The 17819-nt window shown below is 44.3% G+C and overlaps 1 protein-coding gene across 1 annotated transcript; it reads left to right on the top strand.

Moving 5' to 3' along the window:
• The first annotated feature begins 509 nt into the window (after window positions 1–509).
• PLCXD1 (phosphatidylinositol specific phospholipase C X domain containing 1) lies at window positions 510–17734 on the top strand. The gene is made up of 7 exons (XM_051608454.1): window positions 510–616; window positions 3997–4139; window positions 6490–6626; window positions 10356–10484; window positions 11514–11669; window positions 14859–15042; window positions 15956–17734. The coding sequence occupies exons 2-7, from the start codon at window positions 4028–4030 to the stop codon at window positions 16246–16248; spliced, it is 1011 nt and encodes a 336-aa protein (XP_051464414.1). The 5' UTR covers window positions 510–616; window positions 3997–4027; the 3' UTR covers window positions 16249–17734.
• Window positions 17735–17819: the final 85 nt, after the last annotated feature.

Below are 17819 nucleotides of genomic sequence, written 5' to 3'. Positions count from 1 at the left end.
GGCAAAACAGGCAATTCATGGAATATAGATAAAGCTGCTTTTTAGAGGGGAGTTTGTTATATTATTAATAGGTTGCCCAGGGAAGTTGTGGATGCCCCATCTGTGGATGTGCTCAAGGCCAGGTTGGATGGGGCTCTGAGCAACCCGGTCTAGCGGGAGGTGTATCCCCTGCCCATGGCAGGGCGGCTGGGACTAGATGATCTTTAGAGTCCTTTCCAACCCCAACCATTCCATGATTCTGTGGTGCTAAATGCAGCTGAAGGACGGCCGGCCACACGCTCTTACTTTGGTGCACGTCGCCGCCTGTCCCCTGCCTGCAGGTCCCTCCCCAGGCAGTGCCTCTTCAGCCCACTGCGCGTCTCACCTGCGCCCTTCAGGCAGCGCCACTCCACCAGAACCACCTCCCCGCTTCTTCCTCCTCCCCTCTTCTTCCTCCTCCCCTCTTCTTCCTCCTCACCTCCCTCGCCCCTCCTTCGCCCTGCTCACAGCTGCGGGGCAGGGCGGGGCAGGGCAGGGCAGCCCCGACCCGGGGGCGGGCGGTGCGGGGCGTCCTGCCCGCAGCGGGGTGTGCGCCTCTCCCTCGGGAGCTGGGATGGAAGCCGAGTCCTTCGTCGGAGTAAGTAAAGCAAGGAACAAAAATAAGGGAGGAGGGAGGAACCCGGCTCCCGGAGGGTCCGGGGTGCCAGCGGGGTGTTGGGGCGCTGTGCTGAGCCCCCCCTCTCGTAGCATCGGGTCTGGCAGCTGTGAGGGTTCGGGCAGTTCTCGTCCAAGCGTTGCCTGTGGTCCCCGTGATGTTTGTTAGCCTCTGGGTTGGCTGCGGCCCATGTTTTAATGACCTCACCATCAAACATTGATTAATTATTTCCCCTGCCTGGAACTGCGTGGTGCTTGGCCATGGCCCAGGGCTCCAGGCTGGCCGGGCTGTGGGTGCTGGGCAGGCTTTGGGTGAGATCCCCCACCTGATGCTCTCGGTCTCCTCAGCTTAGAGGATGGTGATCTCCAGTGTCGTTGCACCTTTGCCTGTTTTATTATTGCTTATTTGTTGTTTGTGTCTCGGTAGAGTCTCCAGAGAGGAAAGTGCTGCTGGCACTCAGGCTGCCCGAGGTTGGGGTAGAAAGCTGGTGAGAGGAAGGGGAGCAAGAATCACGGTCATCTGTGAAGGGTGGACTCCCCTAGCTGGGAAGGGAAGAATAAAGAAACAGTTAACCCTTTGCAAAGTTTGGGGTTTAGCCATAAGAGGCAGTAGTTAATGGTTGTAATTTTACTCCCCCAAGCAAGTCTTGGTTTCTCCCTGTAGGATATGACACATCTCAAACACAGATTAGCAGCTGAGCTTGGAAGTGGCTGTGTGAGCATCTAGGGCTTTGCATTGAACAGGGGATGTGGCCAAAAGCTGGTCCTGTCACTTCTGCACAGGACTTGATCAGCAGATGGCTATGGTGCTGGTGCTCCTGCTGTGCACCACCATGGTGGTGGCTGCCATCCCCAGCCTCGGGGTGCTCTGGAGGGAGGTGGCAAGAAGAAGTGGAGGATGAGGTCTGAATCTCTCATGGGTCTGTGTTTGCATGACTGCACCATGGCTTGGTCTTGCTGTTTCTGCTCTCTGTTGGCTTTCCCCAAGCCCAGCAGGGTGCTCTGCTGTGTCCTGGTCCCACAGAGATTGGGACACTCATGGCAGCTATAGCCTGCCTGAGAACCTGCTGCCTGTGGGCTTCAGCTGAGCAATGCCAAGGGGTCTGGTGTACAGCCCAGCAAAGCCAATCATAAGGCCTCGTGCCTCTGCTGGGGCTTTCTCTGGGAACAGATTGCCTAGGGAAGATGTGGAGTCCCCATCCCTGGAAGTGTTCACGACCGGGTTGGATAGGGCTTGGAGCAGCCTAATCTAGTGGAAGGTGTCCCATCCAATCCAGGGGGGTTGGAAATAGATAATCTTTAAAGTCCCTTCCAATCTGAACCATTCTGTGATTCTGTGTTTCTTGGTGTGGGCCAGCACCAGGACCTCCTGACTTGGTAGTGTAAGGAACCAGCATGGCAGAAAAATAGGGTTTTTTCTGTAGCCATAGGACTGTGCCCACATTAGCCCAGGTGAGACAGTGAGAGCATGTGGTGGGATGAGAGGGTGGCTCTCATTGGAGCATCCTGTTTATCCCATTTCAGGTAAACCTGCATCCTCAGACATGTCCTGAGAGTGTTTGTCCATGCAAAGGAGCTTGTGCTGGGCTGAGGTGCAGCTGGTCTGTGGGACTTACAGGTCCTTACTGTCTGCTCTGGGGGGGTGTGGGAGGCTTTGAGGAACACAAGAATGAGGTAGCCCCAAAGGCTCTGGAAAGGAAGCTGCTGACCCCAAAGAAAAGAGAAAAAGCAGTGCTTATGGTTAGGTTTCTAATCCATGTACAGGACCCATGTAAGCTCTGCCACATGCTAGAGCAGTGCATCTGCACAGCTCCTGTCAGCTTCAAGGCTGGGGAAGGAGAGGGACTACCCAGTCTTTTGCAACTACTACATAGCAATGTTGTTTTAAGTTACTGCAGCCCCTGTCCATGCTGATGCTACGTGGTATGTAGACTAGAGTAGGGATGCACTGGGTGAGTAGTGGTGTGCAGTCTGAGGGTGCTCAAAACATAGAAGGGGACAAGATTAACTACATACCTTCACTGTTGTCAGAGCAAGGGATCTGCAGGAGACAGAAGCTCAGCATGTTAAATTGCAGAGCCAGAGGATGGCTGAGTTCATTTGCCTGAAGTCTGAACTTCCTTCCAAGACTACGAATACCAGATGGGGCATGTTGAGACCATTTGATTATGCAGGATGGAAAGATCTGCTTTTTTTTTTTTTTTTTTTTTTTTTCTAAATAAACACATGGGAATTTTTCTGCTGGGCTTTGAACTAGGTCCATCAAATATCTGGTTGTGTGGTTTTTTTTGTGTGTGTGTGTTTTTGTTTTTGTTTTGTTTTTTTTTTGTTGTTGTTGTTTTTTTTAATAAGGAGACAAAGGGAGCCAGAGAGGGTTTAACCACTTTTTTTCTGCTTGTGCAATGGCCTCATGTGTATGGATAACCTCTGAGGTAGCTGCTCTTCACCAGGAGGAAATCCCATGTTACACACAGGACACGTGCAGCCTGTGTCACCGTGCTGGGATAGCTGGGCATTTCCCTCTGTTGGCACAGTCCCATTCCTGTCTTAATTGGGGTGGCTGTACACAGAGGCACCAGTTCAAAGCCACACCAAAGGGTACAGCAAGGTAGGCTGGAGGAGTAATGTTACGTGCCTTGGCAGATATAAAAGCAAGTTGTATCTGTTACGTGTGGTATGGGTATAAAACCTAGGAATGCAATTCCTAAAGTTGTCTTTCAGATGACCCTATGCAATTGCACACGTTCTTCATATAAACAGCATGTCTTACTTGTAAATCCAGAAAAACCAACCACCTCCCAAAGGCAACCCGAAGAATACTTTGTGGAGAAGCAATCTCATGAACAAATGTGTCAAGATGCAACAAAAGGCATAAGGAGCCAGTGAGGAAGTTTGGCAGATCATAAAACCAGCACAAATACATACTTTTGTGCCCAGTCCTGGCCCTACCATCAGTCCTGCTGCTGTGCTCCCAGAGCTGCCTAGGGTCAGGGAACAGATCTTGTTTCACACTGTAGGTAGGTTACTCCTCGTGATGTTGCAATAGCTGATGTAGATAGGCATTTCTCCATACCAGTGGAGCTGCACATATTTGTCTTGGCTCTATTTTTGCTTTCAGCAGGTCAATACACATGCTTGAAGCTGGAGCTCTCCCTTGGCATTGTGCTGGGAGACAGTGTTATCAAAAAGCAGTGCATGTTGTGGCCAAGAAGCTCTTGACATTTTGCTGCAACTATTTGAGAGAAGGGGTTGACATTTATGGCATGTATAAATTTGTTCTGCACAGACGCAATGGCATTAATTCAATCACTGTCTATGCATATACAGATTTATTGTTTTTAATTTTCTTTTTTTTCCTCCCAGAACATCCTATGAAGTCCTAGACCAGGCACTAATGGAAGGCATTTTGCAAACCTCCATTCAGGTGTACCAGGAAAGTGGGCAATGGATGTCACAGTTACCAGAGAAGCTCTGGGATATTCCTCTCTATAACTTAGCTCTTCCAGGTAAAGATTAACTCCTGTTTTCTGCTGTTTTGGTAGCATGCCATTTAAGCATTGGAGCATCCTGTTTGTCCCATTTCAGGATGCCTGTGTTCTTTATTTGGGTCCGTGTGTGGGAGAAGGGCTTGGGGGAGGGTTTGTGTGACATCTGCTTGCATGTAAATACTTTTAGATTGTAATGTTTGAGGTTTCTTAGGAGGGAGGGGGGGGAAAGGATTTTTTTTTTCTTTTTGCCTTTTTTTTTCTTCCTCCTTTTTTTTTTTTTTTTAAATCCTTCAAAAAATCAGCTCAGTGGGGTTTTTTTGGGTGGAAAAGGAACCACGTTGTTTCTAAAGAGGCTTTCACAGTGGTGTTTCTTGGACATTGTAGAAAGGTGAGAACCTGTAGATGTATGCCTTTGACTTCCTGGCTCTTTTCATAATGGTGACGTTGTTTACCTTGTGAATACGCTTACATGGAGAACAGGCATGAAGAAAAGAAGACAAGTTGAAGACAAGCCCATTTCAGCAAACACTGAAGGACTTTTACAGAGCGTTTCAGGCTATTAGCTTGGAAGGTTGTGGTGGCTGTCCAACTGATCTAGAAAATTGGTCTAGCCCAGGGCAGAATAAAATCAGGTCAAGACAGCTCTTGCAGTTTTTCAGAGGGAGCAGTGACTGGGGGAATCCCAGTTTGGAGGTGGAAACTTATCTCAGATAGAGAGACAACAAGGCATGCAAGAAACATGAGAAGGTGCATTCTGAAAGCATGACGAGGAGATGGAGGCAAGTCTTAGTAATGAGTGTTGTGTTTACACCAGGTTCAGCTCAGTGCTGCAGCAGAGATGTTGCTTCAAATTGCAAAGTTTGGTGCTAGCTCACTGCCTTTGCATTGCACTTGTTGTGTCATGGATATATACCCATCTTCCTGTCATTACTGTAACTCACTGACATCACAGGAAGGCTCCTAAATGAAGAGTTAATATCCCTATGCTGAGTTGCATCAGTAGATGCAACGCCTGTCACGGGAGCTCTGTGCACTTCCCTCACCTTTGGATTTGGTCCATGGGTATTTAATGGTTTGACTCTTACATCTTCTAAGACAAAGTTCTTTGATTGCATGACCTCGTTATCAATCTTCCATCTGCCATGAGCTCGGTTTGGGTGTTTAAAGCAGGAGAATGAGCAGAAACCAGGTTTTAAATGGTGAAAGAATCGAGTGAGGCATTAAACTGTTATTGACAATTTAAAGGGACTTTCTTTATTTCAAATACAATCTTGTCCTTTTTCTTTGACCACCAGAAGTATTGCCATTGGCCACCAGTAAGACTGACCATTCGAGAATGCAGTTCCTAGCACCAGTGAGCAATTTGTGTGACAGAAGACATAAAAACCAAAATGATAAGCAAATTCCTTGCAGATACTCTGTAAAAATTGCAGCAAGTTTCTTCACGGAGTTGTTAGCTTTTCTTATTGGTGCTTTATAAAATCAGAAGCAATAATGGAACTGAAAAAGCTAGCAAAATCACTGGCTGCCTGTCCTGAAGACATTGTGACTTTTAATATTTGGGCAGGCTCTACTTGGTTCTAATGCTGAAGCCTGCCCCTGTGTAATTCTGTGTGCTGGAAATAGTCTGGTGGTCTTTGAAGTCCACAAGAGGTGGATCTTGTCCATCTATCACATGTAAACTTAGACTTGGATTTACCTCAAGAAACCTTCAAGTGCCCACTTCTTATATTGTTTTTGTAGGGAATGTAGGTATTTAGTTCAGAAGGGCATTTTCAACAGATATTTAAGATATAAACGCTTGAAATGCCAAGTCAGGAGTTGTCAATGTTTGACTCAGGTTCGACAACAGTCCAATCAAAGGTGTAAGAAGGTGAATTTCTGCTTGCAGTCCTATCTTCCTGTGCAGAGATTATGGGATTGGAGTATGAAATCCTGCGTTTGGATACTCTGGAAGGAGGACAAATTCTAGATAAGTTCAGCCTTCAGCTATTTATTCCCTGAAAAAAGTAGTTTTTCACATGAAGATAATTGTTTCAGTAGAAGATGCTAGTCAAAATGGGCCATTTTATTGTGGTTTGAGGGAAAACACAATGATGTGTAGTTTAGATCTGGACTGCTTTAGTGAAAGGTCTCAATGCCTTCCCTTCAGAAGGATTCCACACTAGGCTTATTAATGTTCAGTGAGCAGCCTCTGTAGAAGAGCCCGCCCATTTGCCATAACTACATATGCTGTCAAGCAGGATAGGTGTGTGATTTGGAAATGAGGTGATGTCAGGCATGTGCACACAGTATGACCACCTGTATTGTGGCGCTTGAGTAGTTAAGAAATGACATTTTCTGTACTTTTTTTTGTTGTATTCTACAGGGAGTCATGACACTATGACCTACTGCTTGGACAGAAGTTCTGGTGTCAGTAGCAATGAATCCAAGGTGGTGAAGTTCTTAAGCAAATGTATGCCCTGTATTGTGCACCCCATTATTATGAAGTGGTCTACAACACAGGTAACTGTTGTCTATGCTTCTTGTCATGCCTGAGCAAAGTTGAAGCTTGTGCTGCAGAGCTGAGAGTGGTCATACTCTCCTGTGTGCTGTGGAAGAATAGCCTGCTGCCCAGAAATCTGTGCTCTTGTGAGATACAGTGCTTGGGTGTTGTGGTGTAACCCCAGCCAACAGCTCATCCTGCACAGCCACTCTCTTGCTCTCCCCTGGTGGGATGGGGGAGGGAATTGGAAGGGTAAAAGTAGGAAAACTCACGGGTTGAGGTACAGACAGTGTAATAGGTAAAGCAAAAGCTGCATGTGCAAGCAAAGCAGAACAAGGAATTAACTCACTGCCGTCCCCAGGAAAACTGGTCTCCATCACATGTAATTGTGACTTGGGAAGGGAAATGCCATCACTCTGAATGTTCCTCCTTTCTCCTTTTTCTTCCCCCAGCTGTTATTGCTGAGCATGATGTCATATGGCATGGGATATCCCTTTGGTCACTTAGGGTCAGCTGTCCTGGCTGTGTCCCCTCACAGCTCCTTGTGCACCCCTAGCCTCCTCGCTCATGGAGGAGGGAAAGTCTTATAGGGACAGGCTGAGGGAGCTGGGGTTGTTTAGCCCAGAGAAGAGGAGACTCAGGGGGCACCTTATCACTCTCTACCACTACCTGAAGGGAGGTTGTAGTCAGGTGGGGGCTGGGCTCTTTTTCCAGGCAACTAGTGACAAGACTAAGAGGGCACAGCCTGAAGCTGCTCCAGGTGACGTTTAGGCTGGATATTAGGAAGCACTTCCTCATGGAGAGGTGATCAAACATTGGAATGGACTGCCCAGGGAAGTGGTGGGGCACTTTCCCTGGATGTGTTCAAGGAAAGGCTGGATGTGGCACTTAGTGCCGTGGTCTAGTCGATGTGGTGCTGTTAGGTCATAGGCTGGACCTGATGATCTTAAGGGTCTTTTCCAGCCTTGGTGATTCTGTGATTCTGTGGTGTGAGAAGCAGGAAAGGCCTTGAGGCTGTGAAAGTACTGCTCAGCAATAGATGAAAAATCCCTTGTTGTCAACAGTGTTTTGGCTACAAATCCAAAACATAGCCCCATACCAGCTACTTTTTTTTTTTAATATATATTTTTTTTTGGGTGGGGGGGAAAGCATGTAGGTGGGGTAGGGATTTTACATTAACAAAGTTACTGCTTAAAGCTGTCTGCTTAGTACTAGAAACTCAACTTCTTTTTCACATGTTTGTTGTTGTTATAAATTACATTTATTATTTCTCTAATTAAAAGAGGTTTTTCTCTTACACTTTGTTCAGAAGGTAATACTTGTCATTTTTACCATCACTATTGTATGAGATGTCAGTTGTTTTCCTCATCTATATTGTGTAAGTATTTCACCGAGCAGCACAGACAAAAATCTTGTTGAAGGGAATTCTTTTCCTATAAAGATGAAGAGAATGAAGGTGTCATTTCTTGCTTAAGGTTTAGTTCATTTTTAAAAATGTCTAAATATTAAGCTAGTAGTTACCTCTTTGCTCCTCACAAATGTATGTTAAGGACAAAATTGGAGATCATAATTTAAGCTAGAGCTTTTGAAGATTTTTCCAAAGAACAGACTTGCCTGGCATCAAAGAGGTACCAAAAATCTTTTCACTTTTGGGTGTTTTTTTTTTTGTTTGTTTGTTTTTTTTTGTTTTGTTTTTTGTTTTTTTGGTTTTTTTTGGTTTTTTTTGAAGGAATAGTTCATTATTAGGGAGTTAAAACTGAATTACTGATGAATGGGAATACTTACACCTAGGCTCTGTTTGTTGCAGTTGAGCAGCCCTAGCAAACTGTAGGTAGTCTTAGACACCACCAGATACCAAATATGTAATGACAGTGATGAGTTGATGTGGGAAGGCTCTTGCTTAGCTCAGTGTCTTGCATTGAGCTGCTTTTTGCTTTGGGACTTAAGCCAATGGAAGATTTAGATACCTCCTACCTGTGGGTTGCTGGACAGTGAAGTGACCCTATTGGTGACAAGCTCCTTACATCATTTAGTCCTTTTCTGGTCCAAACCCAGCATGCTGAGTGGGAAGTGGCCCAGTGCTGGTGGGGAACAAGGTACTGCTGCAATCCTGCCCCTCCTTAGCTCTATGGTGTTCAGGTTATCTTCACAAGGAGGTGACTCCACCCATTGGTATCCAGGACAGTGATCAAGGAGCCATACCAATGGTAGGATGCACAGGCTCCTGGATGGCCCAGTGCCGAGGAGGTGGTGCGTGGCTGGAACCCTGGCGTTATGGTTGTCAGTCTAGAGGCCCAGATGTTTCAAATAGTCTTTACTGTGGGAGTGGTGAAACACTGGAATAGAGTTGCCCAGGGAAGCTGTGGATGCCCCTTCCCTGGAAGTGTTCAAGGCCAGATTGGATGGGGCTTTGAGCAGCTTGGTCTAGTGGGAGGTGTCCCTGTCTAGTTGGAACTAGATGATCTTTAAGGTCCCTTCCAACCCAAACAATTCTAGGATTCTATGATTTCCTGCACAATAGCTGACTTCAGAGGTGTAACTTCCAGTCATGTCCTGGATCTCTGGTGTGAGATTACAGTACTGAGCTGTATTGCTCCCTAAGGCTTCCTTTTGAATTTTGCCCTGGAGGGGCAATGTTCACACTGTCTAATTCAGTACCCAAACCCAAGTGACTAATTAGAGAGTCTAATTTGCCTGGTTTTCCCATGTAGTCAACAGAAAGAAATTAATTCATGCAAAGGACAATTCAGAGCACCTGTTTCATCTGGTGCTCTTTCTGGCCACAAAGGTTATATACGACCTACAGCCTGGGGGGGTTATATTCCCATCCTAAGGATGGAAAGTTAGATGGTTGCAGCAAGGCAGGGTGAGCATCCTGCCCTGTGTCTGAAGCTCTGCCTCAGCACTGAAGCTATGAATGTGGTCATTCAGGCACAACACCTCGTGTTGATTTAACTGTTGTTTCTGACTTAAATCAGTACAGTATATGCTTTCTGAAACCTAAAAGTGTTGTCCATAGCAGGTTGGACTGACACAAATTAGTGTTTATACGTATTTAATTCAACTGATTCTATTTTCTTATGCAAAGAGAGCCTTGATACAGATAAAAGAAATATCATTTGGGACTTTTAGCCCCAGAAACTCAGCTTTATCACCTGTTCCTTTCAGCCTGCAAATCCAGTAGAAGAGATCTGAGGGAAGTGGAAACAAGGAGGACCTCTGTTTTGTAGGACTTCTACAGGTTAATTCAAACTTTTAAAGAGACTTTATCTTGAAAAAGAATAATAGTCAGGACTTTTTTCTATTTTTGTTTCTTCTTCTGTTGAAGATGAGTGAAGCTCCACAGAGAAAACCATGATGTAAAGTCTTTGATCTAATAAAATAAATACAGCATTTCTAAGGTGCTGATCCTGCAATTTTTGATCATAGGAACAGTCTTGTGAAGAGCGATTGTGTATTTATGCACAGGTTAATGAATCTGTAACGTTCAGAACACAACAAGGGCAGAGGTCTGAAACTAATGTAATCTGTACCTGCAGTGTAGGCTGCAGGGAAATTGGAATCCCTTTTGTCAGAGGGTAAAATACTTCAGAGTTGCAACTCGGTGCCGTACGGTGCCGTTTTAAAGATGAAAGAGCTGAGAAAACTGTCACAGGGCTAATGTTGTACACCTTTTTTCAGCTTTGTAAACTAAAGAATTGCATCCCTTCCAAGCTCTCAGGACTGTTGTCTTCTGTTTCACCTTTCAGGTACTGACTGTGACAGAGCAACTTGAGGCTGGAGTTAGGTATCTGGATTTCAGGGTTGCCCACAAGGCTAACGATCGATCTATGAACTTGTACTTTGTGCATATGGTTTACACAACAGTTACTGTACAGGTATTGTCCTTACCTCTGGCATAGCTATAAAAACAGTGCTTTTTCTTTTCTTTGGGAGTCATCAGAATCTGAAAATGCTGGCCCAAGGTTTTCTGAGTAAGTTATTTGGTTTTGTAACATGAGGACTTCAAACTAGAGAAAGCCAGCGGGGCTGGAAGTTGAGTTCAGCAGCTGCAAGTGAGGCTGGAGCATCAATCAGTTCCCCAAGTGGAGTTACTGTGCCTTGGTCTCCACTGCCTGCACCCTCCCTGATGTTTCTGAGGGTTATTTTATGTTGTCCCAAGATTCTACACAGGGCAATCCTGTTTCCTCAGTAAGGAGAGAAGTTATTAGAGAGAAGAAGGTATTAAAAGCCTAATACAATCACTACTATGAGTTGCTCTTTGCATGTGCTCTGTCACTGTAGAGGACATCTTTCCATTTGCTGGGACCTGTACAGCCAGGCAAAGCCAGCTAATACAGCTCTTCACTTGTAGACTAACTGGCTAAGCTTCAGTTTCAAGCTCATGAGCCTGAACCCTTCATGTGTTGAGATTTCATGGTGACTGGCATGCTTGTGTAAACAGTTAGATGTAGTGCCTGACTACCCTGCTAATTACAGGTGGTCTTGAAGAAGTTATCATTTGCCCATAAGAAGTGGGGAAAATGGGTCCTGTCATGTTTAAGCAAGCACAGAATTTTTCCCTGTTTCTGAGTTTGTAACTAGTATGTTGTTTGTCCTTAAATAACCTTGGGGAGATGGGTTCACTGCTAACCTGCTGCTTGGCTGTAGGAGATTCATGGATATTACCAAAATACAAAGCTGTTAAGTGTAGTGTTCTAGAACCACATCCAGCACAGAGCTGCAGAAAGTACATTTCTTGGGGTGCATCTCTCTGGACTACTTTGTGGGAAGTCAGATGCCCATTCTCCAGAAACCTGTGCTGATTTTCATTATTGTGATTGCCTACCCCACCCTCTGTCAGTTTTATGTCCTTTTCCCTGCGTAGCATGGATGATTTTCTAAGTTGCCATCACTCTCTCTTGTAGGATATTCTGTGGGAAGTGTTAAGGTGGTTGGAAACTCATCCTCAGGAAGTTGTTATCTTAGCCTGCAGGAATTTTGATGGATTAACCAAGAAACTTCATCGTCATCTTATTGCCCGTATAAAAGAGATTTTCCGGCGTAAACTGTGTCCCAGAAACGTAAGTATGAGATCCTTTTTTCCTCCTTTTTTAAGGACGTTCATTCTTTCACTGTGCATCTCTGAGGAGTCTTCTCTACCTCTGCCCACTAGGTATTTGCAGGCAGCAGTGAGACCTGTACATAGTCTTCTCTTCTCCATGTTGAACAGACCCAGCTCTCTCACAGCCTGTCCTTCTGTGTCATGCTCCAGCCTCAGCTCGCTCTGGTTGCAAGCTGCTGGACTCACTCCAGCATGTCAGTGACTTACTGCACTGGGGAAGCCCCCCTGGGCACAGCACTTGAGATGCAGCCCTACAAATGCCAGACAGTGGGGAAGAACCACTTCTCTTGACCTGCTGTCTGTGCCTTCACTCATATGGCCCAGTTTGCAGTTGACCTTTGCCCCGTGAGCACACTGCTGGTTCATGTTCAGCTTCATGTCCACTAGGACCTCCGGGACCTTCTCTGCAGAGCAGCTTTCTAACAAGCTGGCCTTAACTGATGGAGTTAAGCTTTTTTCAGTGATGACCAGTGATAGGACAAGGAGTAATGGATACAAATTGGAGCATAGGAGGTTTAAGGTGAATATCAGAAAAAAATGTTTTACTGTGAGAGTGACAGAGCACTGGAACAGGCTGCCCAGAGAGGTTGTGGAGTCTCCTTCTCTGGAGACATTCAAAACCCACCTGGACACGTTCCTGTGTGATGTACTCTAGGTGACCCTGCTCTGGCAGGGGGGTTGGACTAGATGATCTTTTGAGGTCCCTTCCAACCCCTAGGATTCTATGATTCTATGATTCAATCTGTCCTGGTCTGTAGTGTCAGCCCATTCAGGCACAAGATTTTGGATTTGCCTTTGTTGAGCTTCATGAGGTTTCTGTCAGTCAATGTCTCCATCCTGTCGTGGTTCCTCTTAATAGCATCTCTGCTCTCAGTGCATTTCTGGTGGCAGTGACTTTCTTTCCTGGATTTGAGCTGGAGCTGACCTTCCAACCAGCCACATCTGTTTCAGTCACCCAAATCTTCAGAAAAGCTTTAATTGAAAAAATCATAAATTGCTTGATTGCTAAATATTAGAAGTTGAAATTGTTAGCTTCCTCTTTTTTTACAAGGTGTGGGAGCTTTTAGTAGTTAAAACAATTAACATTTCAAAGATGCACAGGAACAGAGGGTTTTCTCTGGAGATGTGAGGGGTACAGGATAATGATGACCCTGTTTGCGATTCGAATTCAGCCTTTGAAGCTGGTGTGTCAGTAAAGGGTGAGTATTACCATTTCAAAGCATTTTGTACAGCAGAGTTAAAATAGAACAATTCTCAGCAAAACTAGGGGATTCTGAGTATTCAGGCCTCAGCTGAATAACTGAAGACCTGAGTGACACCATTTTATTGTTTCCCCAAATAACTTGAGTGTGTAAGTCCTGGATGTGCAGAGCAATACTGAAGACAATGGCCTAATTTGCTTTGAGATGTGTGGCCAGCTCTTAAAAAGCTATTAATTGCAAAAGGGGCAAACTGCTGCTGGTAGTTTATTGAATTAAGGTGATGAACGAATGGTTTGAGATCACCTGACTGAAGAAAGAACATTTCAGAGTTGTGTCCAGGGGGAGAGAGGAAGGGCACTGGAGAATAGACAAGCCAAGTACTTCCCTCAAGCAGGAGGACTTTATTTCTGTGTGGTCTGTGACCAGCAAAATGGATCTCACCATTTTTGCAAGTGATCCCATTGCAGGTTAGGTAGCTGTGGGGTCTTTTAGGACCATGGATGCAGATTTAGCATCAAATAACCAAGGGCTTGCTCACTTACTCTGAGATAATCTGATACATACTGTCTTTCAAGACTGCAACTCTGTCATTGTATGAAAATGTCAAGGTATTTATGAAACAACTGTTAAGTAGAGGTCTGTATGTAGTGCTGGCACAGGCAGCAGTGTGACAACATTACATTGTGTTTAAAATTTTGATTGCCTTAACTATTCAAGGTGTCTTCCTTTGATTTGGATTACTAGGGTTGACAAATCCTTTGTTAGACATCTACAGTTTTGTTTCTGCTTTGTTTGCAAAACAAGCACCTGTGCTCATGTACATGTTTCTGTTACTTTTTTTTTTTAGCTCTTATTCCACACCTCTTTTTTTTTTTCTTTTCTTTTTTTCCCCTTTTTAAGAGGTTCCAGCTTTAGAAAGGCAGCTGAAGTAAAGCAAAGGCTTTTGTCAACCACAGGTTTTTGTAGTTTGAGTAGCTTGTGTTTTAATTTTGCAGTGTTTTCTGACCTAATTAGGGCTTGCAGACTGTTTCTTGGATGAAGAGGGATTCCCATGTTCATTCAAACCTTAGCTCTCTTCAAAGATTCACATAAAACATTTTCCACTGCCTTTAGCTTTTATTTTAATTTAACTAAAAAGTTAATTGGAATATACAAAAGCTACTGTTTCCTTTTCAGAAGCAACAGACTCCACTTCTAACTACAACGTTCTTAAAAAAACAATGCCTGTTAAGTATGTTGGTTTTGCAAATAGAACTAGCCAGAGGGCCTCAATTATGTTTGGTAGTAACTTTTGAGGATTGGAAAATGTCATTTCATATTGAAACATGTAAATTTAAAAGACCTGTTCCAGACCATCTGTCTGTCTGAGAAGGTTTCTGACTCAAGTCTTCCCCTCTCTCAATTCAGAATGTCTGGGCATTTCAGACACTTTACACTTTGAGAAATCAGAATGAACATCTCTTGAAGTCTTACCAAGTCTTAAGCAATTCAGTTTTCCCTCACAGCTACAAATTTGGATCAACGTAGGGCATTTGCCAAAATTATTCCTGCTTCTCTGTGCCTGCATTCCTGCAGCTGGGCTTTGCCCACCTCTCCAGCTCCTTTCACCTAACAGCTTGTGTCTTCTTCTCTCTACGAATTTTCAGCAGTGGCATGTGCATGAGGGCTGACGTGGGCATGGTTTCTTGTTACACAGGTATAAGACCTTGAGTTATGTACTTTACCATAGTTGAACTGTTTGAGGACAGGGGGAATCTGCTGAAGTTCCCAGGCTCCTATTGCCTCTGCGGCTTGTAGCCCAGCCAACGACTTAATGGGCTGTAGGCTTGAAAGCTTTATCTGAGCTATACCTGTGCCTCTCTGCCAAGGCAATGTCACAGGTCAATATCTGACCTTTGGGAGCACTGCTGTGTCGCCAGCTTCAGCCTGGACATGCTTTCTCTCAGGTGGTGCCGACGCTGAGGACTCTGTGGCAGCACGGCCATCAGGTGATTGTTTCCTACGAGGAGGACCTGGAAGTGGAGAAGCACCGTGAGCTGTGGCCTGCCATCCCGTACTGGTGGGGAAACAAAACCACCACTCGTGCTCTTATCCAGTATTTAGAGCGAAGGAAGAGGATGGGCCGTCCAGGTAGGCACAGGGAATCACCTGGGGGGAGAAACAAGGGGCACGTACAGTGATGCAAAACAAATAGGGAGTTGGGCGACTGTAGCGTTACGGGGTGTAACCGCTTGGCATGCGTTGTGTGCACGAGGTGCACCCATGTTGCTGAGCTCTCTCCCCACCCCTTGGAGAGTGCAGTGTTTGTCTTTGGTGGTGCAAATACTTTTGCCACTGTAGCAGCTGCTTCACTAGTGTGATCCCATGGGAAAGAAGCCCCCAGCACAAGTACAGATCACTGGTGCTGTTGTGCCCATCTCACAGGCTGCTTCCTCACTCCCGCACTTGCTGACAATAAGGGAAGTGCATTCTGCTAGCTGTCTTGTGACAAGAAACCCCTGCCAGAAAGGTAGTTGCATCAGGAAACAGCAGCACTGAAGCATGCTGGTGTAGTCTAAGCTGAAAGAAATTCAGTTCCTCACCTCTGATGCAGCTGTGATGTGCACGCATGGGGTGACCACGGGGAGAACTGCTCCTCAAGCTTCCCAGCCGAAGGATAAGGCTCGTGTAGGTGCACCCTGTCTTCCCTTCTGTCACAGGGGAAGGCTAAGCTTTGGAAGCAACCCTTCCAGAAACTAATGTGATTTACAAAGGAGGATAATTAATAGAGAAGCTTTAGTCTGCAATGAGTAATTAGATAAGTTTAGCTAACCTGGAATGGTTCAACAGCCCACCTTGGTTCAGTCACTGTTTACTACAGCATGCAGCTGCAACAAGGGGAATCTGCTGAAGCAGTTCTAGGGCTATAAAACAATACAGGAAGACTGAAGTTCGTATTTTAATGATGCCCAGGGGAATGGGATTGGGAGCTAATGCAATGCTGAGTGGATTCTGTTCTCCTCAAAGGAATATTTAATGTGTCACCTTCTGATTTTTGTTTCAGAAAAATTCTTCGTAGCGGGGATTAACCTTACTGAAAATTTAAGGTATATTCTTGTACACCCATTTGGATCATTGAAGAAAATGACACTCCAGAGTCTTCCATGCTTGAAAATCTGGATAAAGCAGCAGTATCCAGGACCAAAAAAAGAATGTATTAACATCATTGCTGGAGACTTTATAGGAAACAATGATTTTGTGAAAGATGTAATAGAACTTAACACAAAAATTAATCCTCCATTACACTGTCATAGTAAAGGGGCTGGAGCAAACGGCATTTCATTGTCAGCTTCTTAATCTGTGAAAAGCTGGAAAGGCTTTGTCTGCATTTAATGTGTCCTGGTTTAAACATCCTGGATCCCATGAAGGTCCAGTTAATTTAAACATGGGTTCTTTTACAGACTCAGTAAGAAAAGTGCTCTCAACACCATCAGGGTTTCAAGGCCTTTTCACAAAAAGAGCAGGCAGACCTTGCTGAAGTCTCTAGAGAATTATGGTATAGACATAATTTACTTGGAGGTGCTTAGATTCTGTAGCAGTTGGCAATATTGAAAATTCCAACAACTTAATCTTATTTTGCATATGAGAAAGGAGAAATATGTCTGTAGCTGCAATAGTAATGTTGTGGTAAGCTTTTTATCTTGTAACTGTAAAGATACTCTGCACTTCTTGCAACTCCAATTCTCAGTCTTTTATATCACCCTGAACTTGGTTTGTCTTGTTTTCATAGTTGGTGTTAAATATACAAAGGGAACAATTTAAAGTATTTTTTGTGTGTCAAAGCTACTGTACTGACAATCCTATCTGACATGATTTTTATATATACACCAATGCATCATTAACACTGGAGCTCTAGAAGTGGCTGTGCAGTTGTTGTGTGCTGATGATCAGTTACGAACCCCTTTACCAAAAGGGTAGCCACAAAATTCTTTACGATTTGAAAGAGGTGTGTGTTATTTGAACACTTTAACACTCATGGCACTTGTGCAGTGATAAAGATACAAAAAGTAGGCCCCTCAACAGTTTTGTCTGTGAGAATATGTTTCATTAGGTTTTGCCTTACGTTGAAAATAAACAAATATAAAACGAAGTCCTTCTCTAAACTTGGACTGCTTTAGAAATACAGATTCTTGGTTTCGATCATGCTTGTTAGGGGTTTCACACCTAGTCTTTTATTTAACTATTTTAGTACCTCTGTAATTATTTTTCCTCTCAGTAAGCAGTTTGTGCTTATGTAAAAACTCAGGACTTTATGCTGTTTGCTGTTGCATATTAATCCTGTATTTCTAATTTTAAAAATATGAACTGTGCAATAACAGATGATTATGAAGGTAAGAGAAATGACAAGCATTGGGACTAAAAAAAAAAACTGGCATTGTATGAAGTTCACTATGCAGCTTCAGCAATATACCTCAATTTTTAGATGCACTTTATATGCAAAAGCTGAGTGTTCAAATGTCTGGCAAGGTGTTAATGCTTGCAGTAGGTGTCTGCAGAAGTTTGAAATCAAGTGCTACTTGACATCAAACTTGCACTAGACCTCTCAGCAGGAAAGGCTAGGATGCTACCTCCTCAGGTGATGAGCTCTTGCAATTGCTGAATATGTAGGAGTGAAAACCCAAGCATTCAATTTATGAAGAAGACTTTCTAAATGTTTTTTTACAGTGCTTTGTATCCTTGTTCTTTCCTGTGTGTACTTCATACTGATTTTTTTCTGCCTTAGGGCTTCAAGTGGCTTGTTACTCTGTCTAATAAAACTTGATGTCTCTAATATAGACTTAAATAGTTTTGCTTCTCCTTTCTGTGATACTGATGGTTTTATTGATTTCCAGTAGTAATTGATAACTCAGGTAATAGATGAGCTTGTT

Source organism: Apus apus, chromosome 1 (assembly GCF_020740795.1).
Source record: "Apus apus isolate bApuApu2 chromosome 1, bApuApu2.pri.cur, whole genome shotgun sequence".
Lineage (NCBI taxonomy): Eukaryota > Metazoa > Chordata > Aves > Apodiformes > Apodidae > Apus > Apus apus.
The sequence above is the reverse complement of the archived record's forward strand: the minus strand, read 5'-3'. Positions and strand labels throughout refer to the sequence as shown.

Bases quoted from the DNA above. Each gene is read 5' to 3' on its own strand.
- PLCXD1 (XM_051608454.1), top strand. From the start codon at position 4,028: ATGGAAGGCATTTTGCAAACCTCCATTCAGGTGTACCAGGAAAGTGGG. The intron at 10,485-11,513 runs GTATTGTCCTTA...TCTCTCTTGTAG, and splicing joins ACACAACAGTTACTGTACAG to GATATTCTGTGGGAAGTGTT. The intron at 15,043-15,955 runs GTAGGCACAGGG...TTTTTGTTTCAG, and splicing joins GAAGAGGATGGGCCGTCCAG to AAAAATTCTTCGTAGCGGGG.